A 20,043-nucleotide genomic window follows, 5' to 3' on the forward strand; every position below is an offset into this window, starting at 1 on the left:
AGATCTATATTTAAAGGGATAGGGCAGGGCAGAAAATAGCCTAAAACATTTTCGTTAAATCTTTAAATTAAAAAGGAAATACTAAAACCATCTCAAGCTTCCCAAAAGGCTAATCTGTACCAAATATAACCTAACCTAACCTAAGGTAAAACACTAACAAATGAAAAACAATACCTCTCCCATCACTTAATTTTCAATTTTTTAAAATCATCGGGGTGGGGGGTTCTGTATTTGCGCACTCACTTTAAGGGGAACCACAGAAGAGTTACAAAGAAGGTGAAAAATGCTCAAAAATCAGGTAAACACAATATTTTGATTCCATCCATACCGAATAAGGCATTGCATTGGAAGCTTAATATTTGGAACTGGTAAAAATATGTAATTTGTAATTTATAGGTTTCTTGATATTCAAAAGAAACTATATGGAATAAGTACATGACCTAATTTAAGAATTATTACCTTTATCTTCTAATCGAAGGGGATGGAGGGGGCATAAGAACAGTTTAAAACCAAACAGACTTCAAGTGTAAAAATGAAGTGTAAAACCAACCAAAGGCCAATGTGAAGCATCTCTAAAATTGAAACTCCATATTTAATTGGTTGACTAACAACAAAAACATTACTACTTTATATAATTAGAATATCATAAATGAAAGAAATCTCAACTAAGTACAAACAACAAATCAGGTGAAATATTCTAGAACATTTTTCATAAATATGCCGTAGAAATTGATTACGTAAAATCACTTTTCTAATATCTAAAAGTCATATATGTATGAAATTCACGTATTCATTTCATTATATGTAGCTACTCATCAAAATATTATAACTTTCAGCCTGTAAGAAAAGTTAATATATTTTAAGTTTGACTTAGACATATTTGAAACTTGTTTGAAAAAAGTCTTGTTGTTTGATCGTTGTTATATTGAATGGGAATTGGAATACAATAGTTGTTTTTGATCGGTTTCAATAAAAATAAGCTAACAAATATAAATAGGTAAGGTGGCATTAAATTCTATGGTCATTGAAGAGCTTAGTATTTATTATATCATAAGTGCAACAGATTGACCAATCGACATCGACAATTCATTATGTCAAAAAATCTGGTTACAAAAATAATAATAGGATCAATACGTTTATTTGGGATAAAGCTTGTTCTTGTTATATACCTACTTTTTCTTTAGGCTCATTTCTAATTTTAGAAAATTTGATTCGTCTCGAGTTTCAAAATAGAAATACTACACCAAGACTAATGTAGATTTATAACCTAAAGATGGTCAATCTGATACAATATGTCAAACTTAAAGTGATTTAAAGCAAACAAAGTGCCACATAGATGTGCAAAAAAAGTACTTTATTAGAATTCAAATTGAGCGGCTTGTATTAATGGTAAAAATGTAGCGCATACCGCTTTTTGAAATATGAGAACCGTTTGTGCTGCTTATAGGGTAAATGTTTATTTCAAAGTATACAATAAAAATGCTTACCTTTTTGACTTAAATTTTGCAACTTGTTCTAAATCTAATATTAGAAAATGGACATTCTCGTAGAAATTTTTTTTTTAATTTTGAAAATTTTTATTTCTAACCAATAATGTGGTGTGATTGTTCCTAATCTGTGTTCCCATTGGTCTATTTCAGTGTTTAATCATCTAAACTTTCTATAAATGTTTACTGAAGGAATGTAACGTAAAATTTTATGCTTTTTATCTTATTACATTTATAGAATTATGACGACATACACGTATCTATTTACATTAAAAGGAAAATTAGAAGAATAGAGGGGGCACGGGCAATATATTACTCTACCGACGGAGTGAACACCCTGTGCCGACTTTCAATTGGGTCTTTGAATATCAGCCAATAGCGTCGGAAATATTAAGACAGCAAAAAGTCGCAAAATATAGCAGAAAGCAATTTTATAGCAGACGAAAAAGGTCCACCACTTAGGCCAGGTAGTTGTCTGGGTTATACAATTAAACTTGTAAATTCTTTAAAGGAAATCATTTCGTTTTTGTTACTTGAACATTAACAACGCGTTTGATGGATTTTTAAAAAATGCTAAACATTATAAACTAAAAACAATAAATTTAGGTATTTATTTATATTATAAAATTAATATAAAAATGCACTATAATTAACAAATAAAACAGTTTTTAAAATATATAGATCTTCTATGAGCAAACTTTATTGCTTGTTATTTAGCAAAATAGACATTAGTCCCGTCATAGATTAAATTATGACTTGTCTCATTGCCAGCAGCAGTAGCGTAACCTTCAACAATAGTAACAATCTCAGCTGCTCCTTCCTTGGGTTCAACTTTACCATGTACACGCAGCGTGTGACGTGTCACAGCAAATCTACGGGTTGCAGAAAAGTCACACATTGAGCAATGATACTTTATACCTTCGTGGACAGTTCGCACATGCTTTCTTAAATCATTGGTATAGGAAGCTTCAAAATTGCATAACTTGCATGGATATTTAATACCCCTATGTTTGGCCTCAATGTGTGTTCGCAGGTTTTCTTTTAACGCAGCTCTATAGTCACACATATCACAAAGGAATACTTTCTCGCCATGCTGCGATGCCATGTGATTTTTAAGGCTGCCTTTTAATCTTGTTGTAAAATCACATTCGGGACAGGGAAAAGATGCACCCTCGTGCACAGTTTTTATATGAAAGTTTAGGCGGCCCCTGTTGGGTGCAATATAGCCGCAGAGTTCGCAAGGAAACGATTCCCCGATACCATGCCGCGTATTTTTATGAGTTTTTAGCGCCAACGATGACTTGGCCTGAAAGGAGCACGTGTCGCATTGAAAGCGAACTCCTTCGTGTTCAACTTTCATGTGGTTTTGGATTACTTGTTTGCGTTTAGCTGTGAAGCCACATATGCTGCAAGAATGTTCCGATGTCTCTTGGTGGGTTTGTCGTAAATGGCGTTTAAGTTTGTTAATGGTACCATTAAAATCACATTTGGTACAGGAATGCAGAATACCCGCGGATTTTCTGAAACAGGTAAAATAAATAGGTATATGTTAGCTACTATTATTATTATCATAAACAGCTAAAATGAAAGTTTCATTTTATTTGTGATTGGCATTTAAATACTTTATTTGGGATGTGTAAAACAGACAGTTTTGGATTACCTTAAAACTGGGATTTGTGGTTAAATAAAACTGTTTTTAGTTTTAATTCTTGTATGAATAAAAATATTGAGGTTATCAGAAACCTATCAAACTTTCAAAAAACATTGATAATTTTTAACCCATAGGGTAGAAACTTGGCATCCACGTGCGTAGCAAATAACATTGCTAGTTAGGTCCCTTAGCTCATTTATTTTTCCATATAATCAAAATGATTATTTAATTTGTTAGAAATCTTTTTTAACGCCACTAAAATTAATAATATTTCATTTTGAATTATTTTTATTGCAAGAAAAACTTACCTGGAAAAATCCCTTCTTCCAGTGTTTAATGTACTAATATTTTGATTGTCAGTGGTAGGATTGTCTTCCATTGCATCGTCTGTTATAGTGCTAGCTTCATTTTCTTCTACCTTAATCAAATTAGTTCAATGGTTTTTGCGGTTAGTGAGGTCGACTTATCTTCCCCCTCCCCTCCAAAACATTTATCAAAATTCTAAAAAGGTTTCCCTGTAAATTATAGATATAAAAGTTCTAAACATAATACCAAACACACAAAGAAAAACGTCGATTTTAGCTTAGAGTGAGATGATTGATATAACCTTGCTAAACAATCGAGTAAGCGACTTTTTTAGGAGCCATATTTTCAACGGGGGGTACCTAACCCCACTTCAAGTATCTTGCCTTGGGCCATATTCAAATTTCCTAAATCGTGGAACGATCACTCCAGCCCCTTAAGGATATCATAGCGGGCACAAAGACAAACATCCCATTGCTTTAGAAATATAAAAATCTCACTAGATGTTCTTCTTTGTTATGGTCAAACAAGCCATCTTCCTCTATTCCAACAAACTCACATTTCCTGATTATTAAAAGATATTTTAATAACAAAATAAACATAAAAATCGTCGGCTAAGTGATTTTAGGAAGATGAAGTTTTAAAAACCTGTCTCCTTTTTTCTATAGTCTCTAGGGACATTTAAGAGAAGAGGGCGTGGTAAGTCGAAACCCCATCTTTCAGTTTTAGTTTTATGAAGTAGTTTTTTTTTAGGGATGGTTTGGAGGAGGTGAGGTATCTTTATCAAGTGATTTTTTTGGATGATGGAGGTACCCTCCTCCAACATAATTATAATCTTTCCCTGGACCTATAGAAAGATAAAAGAGAATCAGATCAGTTAAGTGGTTAAAAAGATCATAAGATACATACAAATAGACAATAGACATCCTATTACTTTTACATAAGGATTATTTTTAGTGCTTAATTGGCATTATGAGTGAAAGCAAGGAAAAATACATACCCACAATAAACCGCAACATCCGCGTGCCTTTTCTTTCTATGGTGCCACAGTCTGTCATTTCCCAACAACTTCTCACCACACAACTGACATCTGTAGTTGATAAACAACCTGGTCTCTTTTACAATATATTTGTACACTTCTGTGATAAACCCGTTCATGATGTAATGGCTGTGTAGCTCTTGTCTGTGTCTCCACAAGTCTTTCTCTCCTGTAAAATGTTCTTGGCATATATCACATTTGTATATGAATAGGGTAAGAAGGTCTGCCTCCCAAAATTGTTCAGTTTCTGAAATAAATTAAAAATGAAAAAGATAATACTGTAAATAGGTAGGGTAGCCATATTTAACAAGATTTTTTTCTTACAAAAATAGAGCAGGTACCTACTCAAATATTATGAAATTAAAAAAAATAGATGTAACACTAACAACAGGGGGATATATTTTCCAACCAAGTTGAATTTTTTTCTCCTCTCGATAGGACGTTTTTATCCCTATCTTTAATTTCTTTCACATCCCAGTGAGGGAGGGGGACTTGATTAAAATACAAATTTTCCTGTTCGTTTAGTTGGATATTATGTTGAAGAAAGAAATGGCTAAAAAAGATTAAATTCTTTATTTCAAGATTTTATTTACAATTAAATCCTACATCAAATAATAGTATTTACCTGTTAAGTCAAAATGAATGTTCTCATTTTTCTTTTCAGAAATTAAATTCATCTCTTCTTGTTTTAATGTTTCTGCATTATTTTCAAATTCCATATCCATTTTATTAGGACTACTAGGAAAATTCATAGCTTTTTCTACTGTCACTGCGTCCATTATGGTTTAGGATTCTTGTACTTTTCATGGTTTACTTTGCGCAATCATTAGTAGGTACTTTTTCTTTTCTTTAATTTCGATGTCTGAAAAGTTAAAAAATAATAATAAAAACTACATATTCTTGAAAAGTTTGTCATTTCAATTCTTTATATAGCTTCTATTTCATTGTAAAATTGTACTAAAATATCTGTGTTATTGGGGTTAGAAGCGAAGATTCTCTACTATTGAAACCAAGTAACGTCTGTCCGTCGAGTCATAGATAAGAACACTATACTACTAGTCAACACAACAACAGTAAGACATCCCAGCAGTAACTACCACACACAACATTCTATCTAAAGCATCTGAAAGTTAATACAAACAATTTTAAACTGATAAATGTAACATCTGTATAGCAAAATAATATTTATTTTTAAGAGATTATATAAAAAATTTAATTTGTATAAAAATTGAAAAATGTACAATTTAGATTAAATAAATAATAACATAAAGAAATTTTGATATGAACAGATGTTTTTAAATAATTTTTATATTTTTAGTGACATCAAAATTCTTAAGAAATAAAAACAATAAAAGTGGCTATTTGATGATTAAGGCCAAATAAAAAAATAAAATATTTTTGAGATTTTATAATTTTTTATAATGATTTTAAATAAAACACTGGTAATTAGAATTAATATATAAACACTGTAATCTCAATTAAAAAATCTATTTTAATCATATAAATATTTTTTTTATATAAAACTATTATTCAGTCTGATTATGGCTTAAATCATTATCATATGATTAAATGCTTTATAAAAATGCATCAAAACACAGAAATTATTTTTAAATAGAAGATTCTAGTTTAGAAAAATGATCAACATATTAACAAATACTGAATAACCATACAGCAGAGTTGGTTTTAAATAAACTGATAACAAAAATTTGAAAAATCTATGATTATAATACAAATGAAATAATAGTTTCGAATATATGATTTTTTGTTTCAATCATATTTACTTGACCAACTGATTAAACTGTTGAATCAGCTTGTCCACGTACTGCAGGCAGATGGTCCTGGCCAGCTCCAGGTTGACCAGGGCCTTGTCCTTTACCTGAGCCCAGTCTGTGTCGCCAACAAGTTGGACAGTTTTCACCTTTACTATCTCATATGCCGCAACAGTCTGGGTCTGAACAAAATATTTATAAATAAATTGCATATGCACCACAAAGGAAACTTAATAAAAAATAACGTATCCTGGGTGTATAATTATATTCTGCACAAGAATATTTTTTCTCGTATTCGTTCGAATCCGGTGGACAGGAACCGGTTCTCATCAATACGAAAAAACTATGTCTAGCATCGTATTATAAACCGCTTTCTACGAAAATAGAAATGTACAATCATAAGATTAAAACCAGTTTTTTAGCTCGCGCCTTCGGCACCTCGGGGCTAAAAAACTGGTTTTAATCTTATAATTGTACATTATATATCCGCGGAAAGCGGTTTATAATACGATGAAAGAAATAACTATTTTATCTGCTAAAAAATATTTCTTCTCCACCTTCCGTTTTTTCCCCAAGGAGGAGCAAAAATGTTTTTAGTACTCTTTATTTTATTCATTTTTTTATCCCGCCCTCCCCAGTTAATACCAGTTTTGTTAGATCGGGCCTTCGTCTCCCCAAGGCTAACAAAACCGGTCTAATCTTATAATTTTTCATTTTTATATCCGCGGAGAGCTGTCCATAATACGCTACGATAAATAACTATACCTTAGCCTTGTTGAAAACATCCTGAGCTGCAGTCAATACTCCTGGAGCCTGCTGCTCTACATACACTTTTCCTTCTTCAGCATAAACCTTGGAGAAAACAAATAAATTATGCTTTAAAAATATATGTATTATGTATAGGTTCAACTTCGGGCAATACATCACTTAGTAAGGTAAAATATTAACCTTATCTAATATAAAGTAAAAAAAAAACTATCCCTAACTCTTAGTTTTAATTTATTTCAAAGTAAGAGTGGAGGAGGTTTTTTGCTCAAGTAGGCACTTTCTGGGAAACTACCCGAATAATTTATGCATATTCTTAAACATAATTCATAAAATGAAACTCACCATAATCATTTGAAAGACCATCTTAAGTTGTTCTTGTACAGCGGCCGCAGCTACCTAAAAAAAAATATTTGATAGGTATTAAGTAACTTTAAAAAATTCATTTTGCAATGCATTTTATTTTTTGCGCTAAAAAGAGTCTTTTTTGTTTTTCAATTTTTAATTACCTAATGTTTTGTTGAATAAACATTTCATTTCAACCTATACACTGTGGTTTTATCTAAGGGTAGCCCTAGGCAGCTCTATTATAAATCGTGACGTCAGTATATCACTTTTAGAGACGCCGACGCAAGCATATCGAAGCTGGCAAGCAAAAATCAAGAAAATTATCATATTATCAACACTTTTAAGACAAACTAATATAAAATGTTAGAAGATTTGTATTACTTGAGACAAAGAAGGATTTATTGTGGAGTGAATAAAAACATTCACAATTTTAATTTATGGCCAAGTGTTCCATAAAAACAACAAATAAGCATTTTTTTAAAAAGGAAATATCTTCTAAATTGTATAAATATGCGAATTTGCCAATTTGAATCTGTGTTGAAATGATTGAACACCCTATGGATAACACTCTCACATTTTTATTATATTCTTTATAAATTCAATTCAAATGATATAATGGTCTCACTCTCTTTTGGCCATAGGATTGAGGAATCAATAATAGTTAATTATAATTCTATTAGAAGACAGCTTTCCGCAGATATTTAAATAAAAAATGATAAGATTAAAACCTATAATTATCCTATTCATCTGTTTTTTAGAATGTCTCTATAATGAAGTCCTAAATATGAAAGTATATCCTTAAACAGCATTCTGTATTAAGCAGTTTTGCAACAAATTTACTTGCATTTTGTTCAGACCTATACATTTATATTCTGCTTTTTCAGTTGTAACACTATACAGTATACAAGTGTAAATGTTATTTTGCCCTATTGTTTCAAAGTTTCACTTTTATGGATGTTGTCATCCTTGTTTATTATTGCCTTATTGATATTTAACATATTCATCCTTGTTTTATTTGTGCTACAGAGTAATGATAATGTAAAACACACATAATTCAATGTAATAAGAATAAATCTGTATAAAACATATGATATGATTTATATCTGTTTTTCCATCTGGTTTTTCCATCACACTAGGACATCAATCTATTTTCATTTCAGAGAAAATGGGACTTGTTGTTGTCAAAATTAAATATATAAAATTCATTTAAGAAAAATTCAGTGATTCTGAAAAACAATTTGCACAGCACACTTCCTTCTTCCATCCGCCCTTCTTACCCACTTCCCTATAGTAACAAAACAAAACAAGTTTTACGCCATGTGATTATTTAAAATATCCAAATTTAAAATGGAATTATTTTGCTTAATCACAGCCTCCGAAAACCTATTAAGTTAAAAATTAAATCAATTCTAACTATTGAATTGGATGAAGGATGGTAGCAATAATTTTTCTTCTGATCAAATATCCTTGGGATGCAATTTTAATAGGTATAAATTTAACATATAATACATTTCCTTGAAACCATTTAAAGGCACAATTTTTAAAATAAAATAAAAGCTAAGCCAATTTATAAGGCGATAAGCTTTTATCAAATAAAAAATACCTAATTAAAACAGATTATTCATAATAACCATTTTAATAGCAAATCTCAAACCAGTTTGAAATATATAAGACCTTATTCGTAAGTGTGCTTTGTTGATAAATGGAATCAATATTTTCTACCTTAACAGTCTCTCCAGCTTGTTCCATAGCAGGTCCGGCATACTTGCTCACAGTTACATAAGTATCCGCGGCATACGCGCTAGCAGCGTCATAGTACACTGGTAGATTCTTCTTACCCCACTCAGTGAGGTGACCAGATCTCAGCAGGGTCTCGTCTCTAATGGCACACACTCGCTCATACTGGCCTGCAATATCATACTGAGTAATACTTTGGAGGGATATTTATTATATACACTAGTGGCTGCACCCCTAATATCTAGGGGCTCTGTTTATGAAAATTGAAAAAATAGCCTAAAGCTATCCCAATACTTTCATTTTAAATAAAATAGCCGAACACCGCTTTGAGACTGATGTGAGTTTAGGATATCCATTAAGTGAAGATTTTAACACTACATGGTTTTCAGAGACAGTGATTCTGACAAAACAAACAATTAAAGGTAAAAATTTCCCCCACAACCACTTCCTTCTTACCCCCCCCCCCTTCTTACAGGTTTTAAGCCAAACATAAAGCAGCAATTTCAAATGGAATTAATTTGCTGAATAATAGCCCATGGTTTTGAACAACAAAAATAATTAGGTATATGAGTTGAGTATGAATAATACATACATACAGGGTGGGGCAAATAAGACCGGACAAATTCTAACTTCTAAACAAATAAACATAAAATCGTCAATTTTGAAGATTTTATTGAATTTTAAAAACTGGCAAGCAAAATAGGTATATAACTATTAGATAATTCAATAAAATCGCCGCCAGCCTCAATCACTGCCTTCACCCGCCCCCTGAACAGCCCGCAGGCCCTGGTCACCATGTCCCTGTCAAAGCTGGCGAATTTCTCCTTGATGGTGGCAATGAGGGAGGTCTTTGTTGTATAGGCACATCTATTGGTGCATGCTTCAAAGTAGCCCCAGGCCCAAAAGTCCATTGAATTAAGATCGGGCTGCTGGGAGGCCCCATTTCCTTAGGAACGTAAGTAACCGCAGGATCCAAATTCACCCAACTTTAACGCTACCCTTTGACATGGAGGATCTTATTTGGACCACAGTTGAGCTGGAACGACGTTCTTTACCTTTTTGGAAATGGCATGAAGATTCAGCTAGGGTTGTCAGCGCAATCCATAGTCTAAAATGAGTTTTAAGTTCCATATGGGTCTCTAACGTCGAGAACCGAGAAATTTTCACGATTTCACACAATTTTTGACATCTTAAAATCTGCCACGTTTCACTTTGCCGGAGTACTACAGCCAAGCCACTTTAGATAGAGAGCTCTAGTCTTTTCTGGTGTCTTATTTATGTATCTAACAGTATCCCCAGCAAGTTGCATAACTTTATCTCATCTACAGATGGGCTGAGATCCGATTTAGTGGGCCCTAGTCGAGGATCCAGATTATTCCACCGGCGCATTTCGAATCTGCCTTGTTGAACATAAGCGCGGCCAGCTCGGAATACAAGCCCATCTTCGTCCAAAGATTTTTTTATGCTGAAAGGTAATCACCTAAGCTTTTTATAGTGGGGTCAAACGTCCTGATTGGTCAAGTAGTTTTGGCGCTATGGCCGTTTAAAGTTTGTCCGGTCTTATTTGCCCCACCCTGTACATACATTGGCTGGTAGGTTCTGAAAAGAAATCACAAATAGATAGAAAGAATGAACCAAATTACAAAAACAAAATCTTAGAAGTGTCTTCAAAGAATTGTAGCTGCTAGTGACAAATAACTTACCCGCATCTTTGAGAAATGCGCCGAGATGAGATTTATCGAAGGTACTGTTAGCATCAACATCAAGCTTGACAATAGTAGCCAGACCAACCAGTAACAACAAGGAAACAGATTTCCAGGGGAATCGCGAAGTATTCTGTCTAAAAATAAACAACGACGATAAGTTCTAATACAACAAGATCTAGAAAGTCAATAAGAACATCAGTAATCTCAAGCAAACTACATTACTTTAAAGTTAACTAGGGGCTCTGTATTCAAAGCTTTTATAATAAGGAGAGCTCAATCCGTTAAGTATTTATTGAGAGCTCAAGCTTTAGACAAAACAAAACATGCTACTTTGTATAATAGGATGTAAATAAATAATGAAAAGCTTAAATCAAAACAATAAAAAAATCTCTATTAATAAAATAGAATATTTGTCAATAATCTACGAAGGTAGAAGTTCGCTTCTAAATTAACATTAACGCACTCTCAACACAGAAAAAAATATACAAGAAGTTAATAAAGAAGAAAATAAACCAGTATAGCTCTGCTGATAAAAACGTAGGCCACATTGCAAATGATGGTATCGTATTAGAGACGATTTTCCAAGTAAAATGAAATAAAGATAACACGATACTAAAATAACTATTATGGATTATCTTAGCATTTTAATTTTAATTATGGTTTCTCACCTAATCTCTTCTGAATCTATTACAATTGTGGAATAGGGTTCCATTTTAAAATATCACTGTAAGTTAATGATGACACAGATTTTAAAATTGTTCATTAAATACCTACTTGTGCTAATTTTATTAATTTCATGACGAATTCGAAAGGTGTTATTTTAACTGCTACATTTAAAATACAGCTTGATTGATTAAAATATCTTTAATTTATCATATCATATCATATATTGCATAAAAAGCACCAAATTATTAACAAATACCTTTTTTAACGGGGCTCTTAAAATTCAATTACCTAACCTTACAACATTGAATGCATTTATTTTTAAATGTATTGCAATAGTGATAATGCTCTACAAGAAAAATAAAAGAGTTTTCATTTATTTAAGCAAAACCTTAGTTTAAAAATATCCATCTCTTTGAAGTATTCTTTTTGTTTATATTTTAAAGTTTAAAATACTGTATTTTTGTATGCATGTGTGTGTTATTCAAATAAACTGTATATAAAATGAAATGTCTATATAATATTGAAATAAAACTGATAAGAAAACTTACAACAGACTGAGGCCAGTTGGTTAAGGATTATCCTACAAGTCGCCAGTGGACCACAAATAACAAACTCCCTACTTTACAAACTGAAAACGCCGATCCCTATTGCATATGAACTACAAGTTATTTAAAAGCAACGTATTTTGAATGATTAATTCAGATTAAGTAATATCAAAGTTAGGAGAGCCCCGCAAAGATAGGGCTCCACAGGGTTAAGAAGAACCCCACGCAATGGATAGCTTTATTTTTAAAAGGAGGGAAGTGGTTTTGGTAGTCAGGAAAATATTTGAGTGAAAGCTTAAAGAAATTTAATTATAATCTTCTTTAAGGTTAGGTTAAGTAAGGTTATGGAATTCTGCAGGTTTATTGCTACATCAAAATATATAAAAAGCAATAATAAGATGGAAGCTGGGTTGTCATTTTTGTTTCACTTGAGGATAAGAGCGATTAAACTCTAAAGAATTATGTTTAATTTAATTCAGAAAATATATTCCTTCTTATCAATTCATTTGTATATTATTAGTTCACACTTAGTTATTTATATTTACATAGTTGTAGGTAAATATATAATGATTGTAAAAATGTCATTTTATCCAAAGTTGATTGGTAATTAACTTAATTTCTATTTGTAAAGAGGAATTTGTGGTTTAAATGTTTTGAAAGATTAGGGGGGTGGGGGAGTTCCCAAGAACCCTTAGAGCTATACTTCGGTGAAATCTTTGAAAGTAACCGTGGCCCTGTTCAAGCTTAAATCAGAAGATAGCTAACGATTCTCGTGTCCCCCCCCCCTCTCCTCCTTTTTGGTAAGTGTATTATAGGTACTGTTTAATGAGTACATGCAAATGAGTTTATAATTACTTGGATCTTACACCAGATTATCTGGTACGATACCCCCCCCCCCCCCCATCAACCCTCTTAATCCCATCCCCCCCACCCTAATGGATGAACGAACTGACGAATAAGTGATGTCCATGTTAGCAACCAAAATTAACGACAATTTTGATTTTATACCCTGTTATACTATCCATGTGTATTCCACATCCATTGACATGTGCTAACTTATTGTAATTAGATAGCTGAAGAGCTAGTGTCTGCCATATCTATACCTGGAAATCTTGTCTAGAATGGCGTCACAGCCTTCCTGGCATAGCGCTACGTCCTTCTTGCTGGACACAGACAGGTTGTATTCTTGAAAGGCCTAAACAATAATTTGGCTTAAAGTTTGAAGCAAATTATAACAAAAGAAAATAATAAATTTTTTTGCAATAAATGGCATAAAAATAGCATAAAACCATTCCAAGACTTAAATAAAAAAATGAAATAAAGTTAAACCCTCTTCAACAAATAAAACAAACCTGGATTGTATCTCTAAAGAGTTCGCTATCAATTTGTTTCAGGTTGTCCCACTTTGAGTTGATATACTGTAGGAGGTATCCACTCTGGGCCAGCTGGCTGATGTACTGCTGTTGCCAGTGAACTATAATAAACAAACAAATACTTAGGGATCGAAACATTCTTTTTTTTTTGCAAGGTTGAACTAAAACCAGGATACGACAATGGCTGATAAATTTATGTTATCCCTGATGATACACAAAATTCCCTCTTCTGTGGAACTTGCATTAATATTATTGGTTGAAACACTCAACCTAATAAATCAACTAATCAAAATTCATAGAATTACTTTTTTTCAATAAGGAATACACATATTTAGTGAATATTATCGTTCTAATACTGTTTTTAAGCCTTAAAACACACACCTTTACGGATTTTACCCGCAACCTACATTTCCCTTTTTAGCTCCACAAACAATCCCTTCTCCAACAAATACCAACTTTTGCATGGATTTTTTGAATTGTTGGAAGAAGTGAAAAATAGGAAAAAAGGAAAAAAATAGTAATTTTCAGATTGAGAAAAACTTACCAATAGCAGCTGGTGTAGCAATCATACAATGGCTAAGGATGTCTAAACTGTCAACAACCTAAAAAGCAAAACCAGTTTAATAATATCATTTTTGAGAAAGGAAGACATGCATGTTGTACTTTTCTTAAAACTCCAGTGATTAAAATAACATTAGGTAAAAGACAAGCACATCCACCCCCCTTATTTTCAATTTATTTTAAAGATGTGGGTTTATTTGTTCTTGACTAGGCTAAAGGTTTCATTACTAAATAATATACCTGATTAGGCATATTTTGTGACTTCAATTTTATCATTAACTCAGGGAAGAGTTCATGGTTTCCATATCCTGCCAGGGCAAGGTTTTTCAATCTAAAATGTATTAAATGCAATTTTATATATATAGGCCTTCTTATGTCGCTTTAAACTATGTGCAAGCATGATATTTACGTTCAGCCATTTGGCAGATAGGAGCCTTTAAAGTTTATAGATTTTTTTAGATATTCGTTACCAGGAATATTTTTTTTTACTACAACCCCCCAAAAAATGAAAAATACCTCCCCCCTCCCAAAATTTTTTTCTTTTTTTCTTATTAAAACTAAAATTAAAACAGTTGGGTCTACTACCCTTCCCCCCCAATTTTTTTTCTCAATTTTTTTTGTATCATAGAGATCTTAATTCAAATCATGCTTTCAGAAATCATCTTTTTATAATGACAAGGAAAGTGAGTTTTGTCATAATCTAATGCAAAGTTTTATAACAGGTTATCTTATTCTATGGCTTAAAAAGTTTAATACCTAGGATACTGTTCCAATAATTGTCTGGCACATTCTTTGTTAACCTGACTTGCGACTACAAACACTGTATCCTAGAACAAAATATCAAATTACAAAATATTTAAAGAACAGAAGTTATTCTTTTTAGTCAGAAAAAAAGTCCTTAAAAAAGGTTATATTAGGTTAAGTTTCTACCACGACGTTTGTAATTACTGCGTTAAAAAAATCAATTGGAATTAACACAATCTCTTTTTTTTAAATGTCTAGGGGTCTTTTTTCAATTTGCAATACGTTTCGATGTTATTATTTTGACAAATTGTTATATTCAACGGTCGAAGACACTATACAAGAAATGTTCGGATGGATTGTAAATGTACTAAAATATTGTTTTAATCTAAGTGATCCCCCCTTACTTTGTGATGTTTTAACCATGAAAAAAAATAGTTTGATGTGTTAGTTTTTTTTCTAAATGAATGAATAATATAAATAACCTGGAGAGTAAAAAAGTTTGCCAGATCCATGACAGGTTTACAAACTTTACTAGTTTCTGTGATTTTGTGATGGTCTAGCAATTTTGTTATGTAATCAACAACAAACTAATTCACACATTTATTAGATTTATATGTTTAGATATGTTACGATCTTTTTGGCTCATTTGTTTAGGTTAAGATAAATTGAAGTATGGTTTTGGGATGACAAAAAAATCTTGTAAATTGTCCTTTCAAATATTAGTTTTTGACTATGAAACAAAGTAGGTACAAGTACAAATGTGTAAAAAAAATTAATGCAACATATAATCTAAAATTCCTTGGTGTAATTTCTCATATTTAGAACTGGTAGCATGACTTCCATCCAGACCTTGATACCAACCTGCAGGTCATGTAATCCAGCTTCACCTTAACAAAAAAGAAACTCTCAAACGATTAGATACACCATATTTTAAAGTAAAAAGTTAGCATTTTCTTTCAATAAAAACTTATTTTATCAAAAAGTTTATATTTTTTACCTAATTTTTGTTAAACATATATATCGATTCAAACTAATTTAAATCTGCCTAGCTTTTTTTGAAGAATTTTTGCAAATATGATTATTATTTTATAGAATTGTTAAAACTTGAATAAAGCGAAATATATATTCAACTAGAAAAGCCTTTTCTTGTTTGTATAGTATAGCTCTATGCCACCGCGATTTTTGAGACTTTTGAGAAAAAACAATAAAAGTAAGTTTCTACATCAAAAAGACCAAAAAAGGCTTAAAAGGCACCTAACACCCTCCGTCTTACTGTTTGCATTTAAGATATTAAGCCAAAGGTGTTGCAATCAAAAAGTAAGATTGTCTGTAGGTTGATGATTAAATTTTTATCCCATGCATTTTAAAATACATGGTGTTAAATAAAAACTTAAGATGCAGATTTATTTGATTCCGATTCTCACGAAGAAACAACTTACCTAAAGCCTTGAAGACAGTGAGGCAAATTTTTGAATTATTTTGGTAAGAATTTCTCAAATCTATTAGCCTGCTAACTTTGGATGTTACTACTTGAGGGTGGACTTCAGCAATAACCTGATAACAATTTAAGATTAGAAGGACTGGAGTGATACTTATTGCTTAAACAATAGCTCATGTCTGTGATATCCCAAAAATATGCTCTTATTTTGCTAGAATACGTTATAAGTGAATTTTATTTTTTTCACTTAAACTAAAAAGAGCATTTAACGAAAATTTGGCGATTTTTTTCTGTTCAGGTACCTATCGTTAATTTATTTCATATATTTATTTTCTTGTCAATATTTGTTTTCAATAAAGAAGGACGAAATGTCGTGAATATTAGCGTTCTAATCCTGTTTTTTAAGTCTTAGAACACACAACTTTACGGAAAATACGCGAAAAATGACCCTCTTTGTTAACAAATAAAAGTTAAGAAAAAAGTTACCTGCGCCAAAATAACCCATCCTAATACGTCAAGATTTTTCGCCATATCATGGGCAATATTTGAGACAGCGATTTCTGAATACATTTCTGCTGTGCTCGTGTCTACACTCTAAAATAAATGATAGTTATTTATCGCATCATATCATAGACAGCTTCCGCTGATAGTAAAAAAAAGATTATCTCTATTTTTGTTAGTTCCGAAGGGCCGAAGGCTCGGTCCAGCAAAAAATGGTTTTAATTTTATGATTTCTATTTTATTATCTGTAGATAAGTGTCTAGGTATACTATGATACGGTACATGATTTTTGATGGCTCAGAAACAGTTCTAATCCTTTAGATATTACCTAATCTGTTATGAAGCTATACTGAAAAGTTTTTAATTCAACCCCCACAAAAATTCCTTAGTCTATAATCTTATTGTACATAATGCGCTAATCTATAACTATTAACTAACCTTACAAAACTATTCATGAATGACCCACTTAATATTTTAAAAATATGCTTGCCTGCACCATTCCAACTATTGCTCGTTTCATGTTGGGTGACAGAGCAGAGAGAGGTTCTCCAGAGAATATATCAAACTCAGAAGAACTCTGAAAAAGATTAAGTAAATTAAAAAGTGTTTTAAAGTTTTTCTGTTAATTTTTTGTGTTGTGGAACGGTCTTTTAATTGAGTATCTACTAAATTTAATTACTTCATCAGTCTGTCTCCGTGACTGTAATTCTATATTAGGTAGTAAGGTTTATTTGTATGAAGATAAAGATCTCGGATATTGCAAATCTGAATTACATGTACTTTTCAGGTAAGCTTAATATATATCTTTGGATAGGTTTAAGCTATTTGCCTGACGTGACCTCCCTCATCATCGGCCCCTAGAGGCTAGGGGCGAAGCTACAAGTGATTATTTTGCCGTGATATAATAACTATTTTAGACAGATGAATGAAATTTCGTATGAAGATTCTACGAAATAACAGCAAATACTCTCTAAGTCACTTCGTCCGTCCTGTTTTCTATTTTAGTAAATTATTTTACATTTCAAAACTTTAATTTGCTTATTAAGTATGTTTAGTTTTTGCTTATCGTATAAACCTCAGTTTTGTAAATAATAAAAGCTAGGTACTCTTTAAGCAACTAACAAAGTAAGTATTGTTTCTACCTTGTTGACCAGCTTAATATTGAGATATGAGGCTAGATCCCTCAACCACAAGATAGGAGTGTCTGGAAACTTGGTCTGACAAACATCAATCAGCTGTTTCAAATCATCTACGCGCAGATTCATCTGGAGAAAAAGAAAATTTGTTGACTTGTATTTATTTCCTTAATTTATTTTTTTTTGGTTCATGGAAAGAAAACGCAGGAGCGGGTTTCACAGCTGCTTTTCACCTGTTTCTAGCCTAGGTGGGGCAATCATTAACATTTACATAACCTAACATAAATAACCTATCAAAAGCTACTATTATAATACGACGAAACACGCTACTTCGTTTTCTTTCCATGATCCTATTTTTTATCACAAAATAAATTCTTAAGAACAACTTCAAAAATAACATTTTACCTTAACGGCTTCAGTGATATCCTTAGGGACCTTTGGTTTGGGGGGAGGGGCGGGGGGAGCCTCCTTTTTCTTCTTAGCATCAACCTTGGGTTTATCAGCTGATTTAACCTCCTTCAGTTGAACAGAGTATAAATTTTTTTTTTATTTTTATCATCTTTTTTATCACAAATATGACAAACATCATAACCCCCCTCTTCCTACAACTTAACCTAGCATAGCCTATCATCAAAATGCGTATTATTCTTCCTAAAGCCTATAATAAGTATTTTTTTGTGCAACTTTACTGCATAGTTACTAGTTACATAAAAATTGTCTTTATAGGTTAGACATAAAAAACGATGAAAAGCTTAGAATAAGTCTCCCACTAAACAAAAGAGTCAAAGTATTAAATGGTTGCGTAATGCGTAATTGCTACTTAAGTGTTTCTAGATATATATATATTAATTGTTTTCAATATTTCTGATTTAATGTAAATCAAATTCTATCTGTTCAACTTTCCTTCTTAGCTGGTGCAGGTGCAGGTGGTTGTCCAGCATTTAGGATTGCTGGATCCAGGTAAACGCTGGACAAAGCATTCTTTGTCAACAAATCCTAAATAGTAAGGATTGATAAAAAAGCATTATGGAATAAAATACACTAAAGCAGTAATTGAACGCTAAACTGACTTCATTTTGTACAGATAGACTAACACAAACATTATATACCTTTGATTGATTGATTAGCCATAGTCTCTTAGGGTTTGGACCTAAGTAGTCATGGAGTAGGCTGAGATACTTTTGTATAGCCACTAGGGCTATCAAGCTCCACGTTCAAGTACATTATGTCTTGACCCGCTATCTCATGAGAGCTACTCATTATTACCTCACCCTTGCCGAGTATTGCAGGTGTCCCAAATTAAGTCACCGTAATGAATGACGCTCTCCGCAGAGGAGCTTGGGATAAGGGTAGTACTGATATTATGTACTTGACTATTGAGTATCCAAACTTACTCAATAATCCCCTTCTTACACAACCAGGGGAAGTTGCGTGAATGTATTCAACTGAGAAATTCAAGTTGCCACATGGAGACTAGAACTCGAACTCTCATCACCATAACTCAGTGCGTTACCACTGAGCTACATTATATACCTAGTACAGTTTAAAACAAAATAATATTTCAATCAAACATTTTCTTCGTGTTAAGGCTCACTCGTTTTGTGCGATATTGGTTAAAACGGAAAACATTACAGACAGCTGAGCCAGAATGCATACAAATAATCTAGAATAGCCAGAACCCAAAATTGCTCTCAGGTCGAGCGTCTAGCTTAAGAAAACATGCGAAAAATTGGTAGTTTCGAAATTTAAATCCAGTGCCCTAATAGCAGCCCTATCCCCGTATCCCTAAATATTTATTATTAGACAACCACCCTAACTCAATTTATAATAATAAGCCTACTTCAAGCTTTGGCGCAGGTTTAGCTTTTCCAGTTTTTCCGTTCTTTTTAGAACTTTGGCTTACAGGTACTGTTTCCCATTTCTCAGACATTATCACTTTCTGAAACAAATCATGGATGAACAAACGGACAATAAGGTATTCATTCGAATCCGGTGGATAGGAACCGGTTCTCATCCATACGAAAAAACTATGTCTAGCATCGTATCATATCCAGTTTTCTACGAATATAGAAATGTACAATCATAAGATTAAAACTAGTTTTTTTAGCCGGTGCCTTCGGTTAATTAATTCCAATAGAAATTGCCGCTAAATTTAATACCTACTTTGTTGGGGTAAAGTTGGTGTATGACTTTTTTTTGTAACTTAAGGGGAGTGGGGAAAAAAGGGGTTTGTGGGGAAATTTTCCTTTAGAATTGTTTGTCAGAATTACATTC

At 32.3% G+C, this 20,043-nt stretch overlaps 2 protein-coding genes across 2 annotated transcripts; both read right to left on the bottom strand.

The window, feature by feature from the left end:
* Positions 1 to 2,083: 2,083 nt before the first annotated feature.
* LOC145306903 (uncharacterized) lies at positions 2,084 to 5,346 on the bottom strand. The gene is made up of 5 exons (XM_080149246.1): positions 5,106 to 5,346; positions 4,442 to 4,727; positions 3,942 to 4,005; positions 3,447 to 3,556; positions 2,084 to 3,007 (listed from the first exon to the last, which is right to left on the bottom strand). Exons 1-5 carry the CDS (start codon positions 5,257 to 5,259, stop codon positions 2,197 to 2,199), a joined length of 1,425 nt encoding a protein of 474 aa, XP_080005372.1. The 5' UTR covers positions 5,260 to 5,346; the 3' UTR covers positions 2,084 to 2,196.
* A 303-nt stretch (positions 5,347 to 5,649) lies between these two features.
* Tmem214 (Transmembrane protein 214) lies at positions 5,650 to 19,741 on the bottom strand. The gene is made up of 19 exons (XM_080149256.1): positions 19,610 to 19,741; positions 18,671 to 18,765; positions 18,175 to 18,283; positions 17,776 to 17,898; positions 17,124 to 17,210; positions 16,619 to 16,726; positions 16,134 to 16,248; positions 15,493 to 15,581; positions 15,177 to 15,281; positions 14,707 to 14,777; positions 14,191 to 14,281; positions 13,934 to 13,991; positions 13,369 to 13,490; positions 13,120 to 13,211; positions 10,803 to 10,939; positions 9,085 to 9,269; positions 7,360 to 7,413; positions 7,015 to 7,101; positions 5,650 to 6,431 (listed from the first exon to the last, which is right to left on the bottom strand). Exons 1-19 carry the CDS (start codon positions 19,697 to 19,699, stop codon positions 6,258 to 6,260), a joined length of 1,992 nt encoding a protein of 663 aa, XP_080005382.1. The 5' UTR covers positions 19,700 to 19,741; the 3' UTR covers positions 5,650 to 6,257.
* Between the last annotated feature and the right edge of the window lie 302 nt (positions 19,742 to 20,043).

Source organism: Acartia tonsa, chromosome 2 (genome assembly GCF_053477335.1).
Source record: "Acartia tonsa isolate MP-2025a chromosome 2, ASM5347733v1, whole genome shotgun sequence".
Lineage (NCBI taxonomy): Eukaryota > Metazoa > Arthropoda > Copepoda > Calanoida > Acartiidae > Acartia > Acartia tonsa.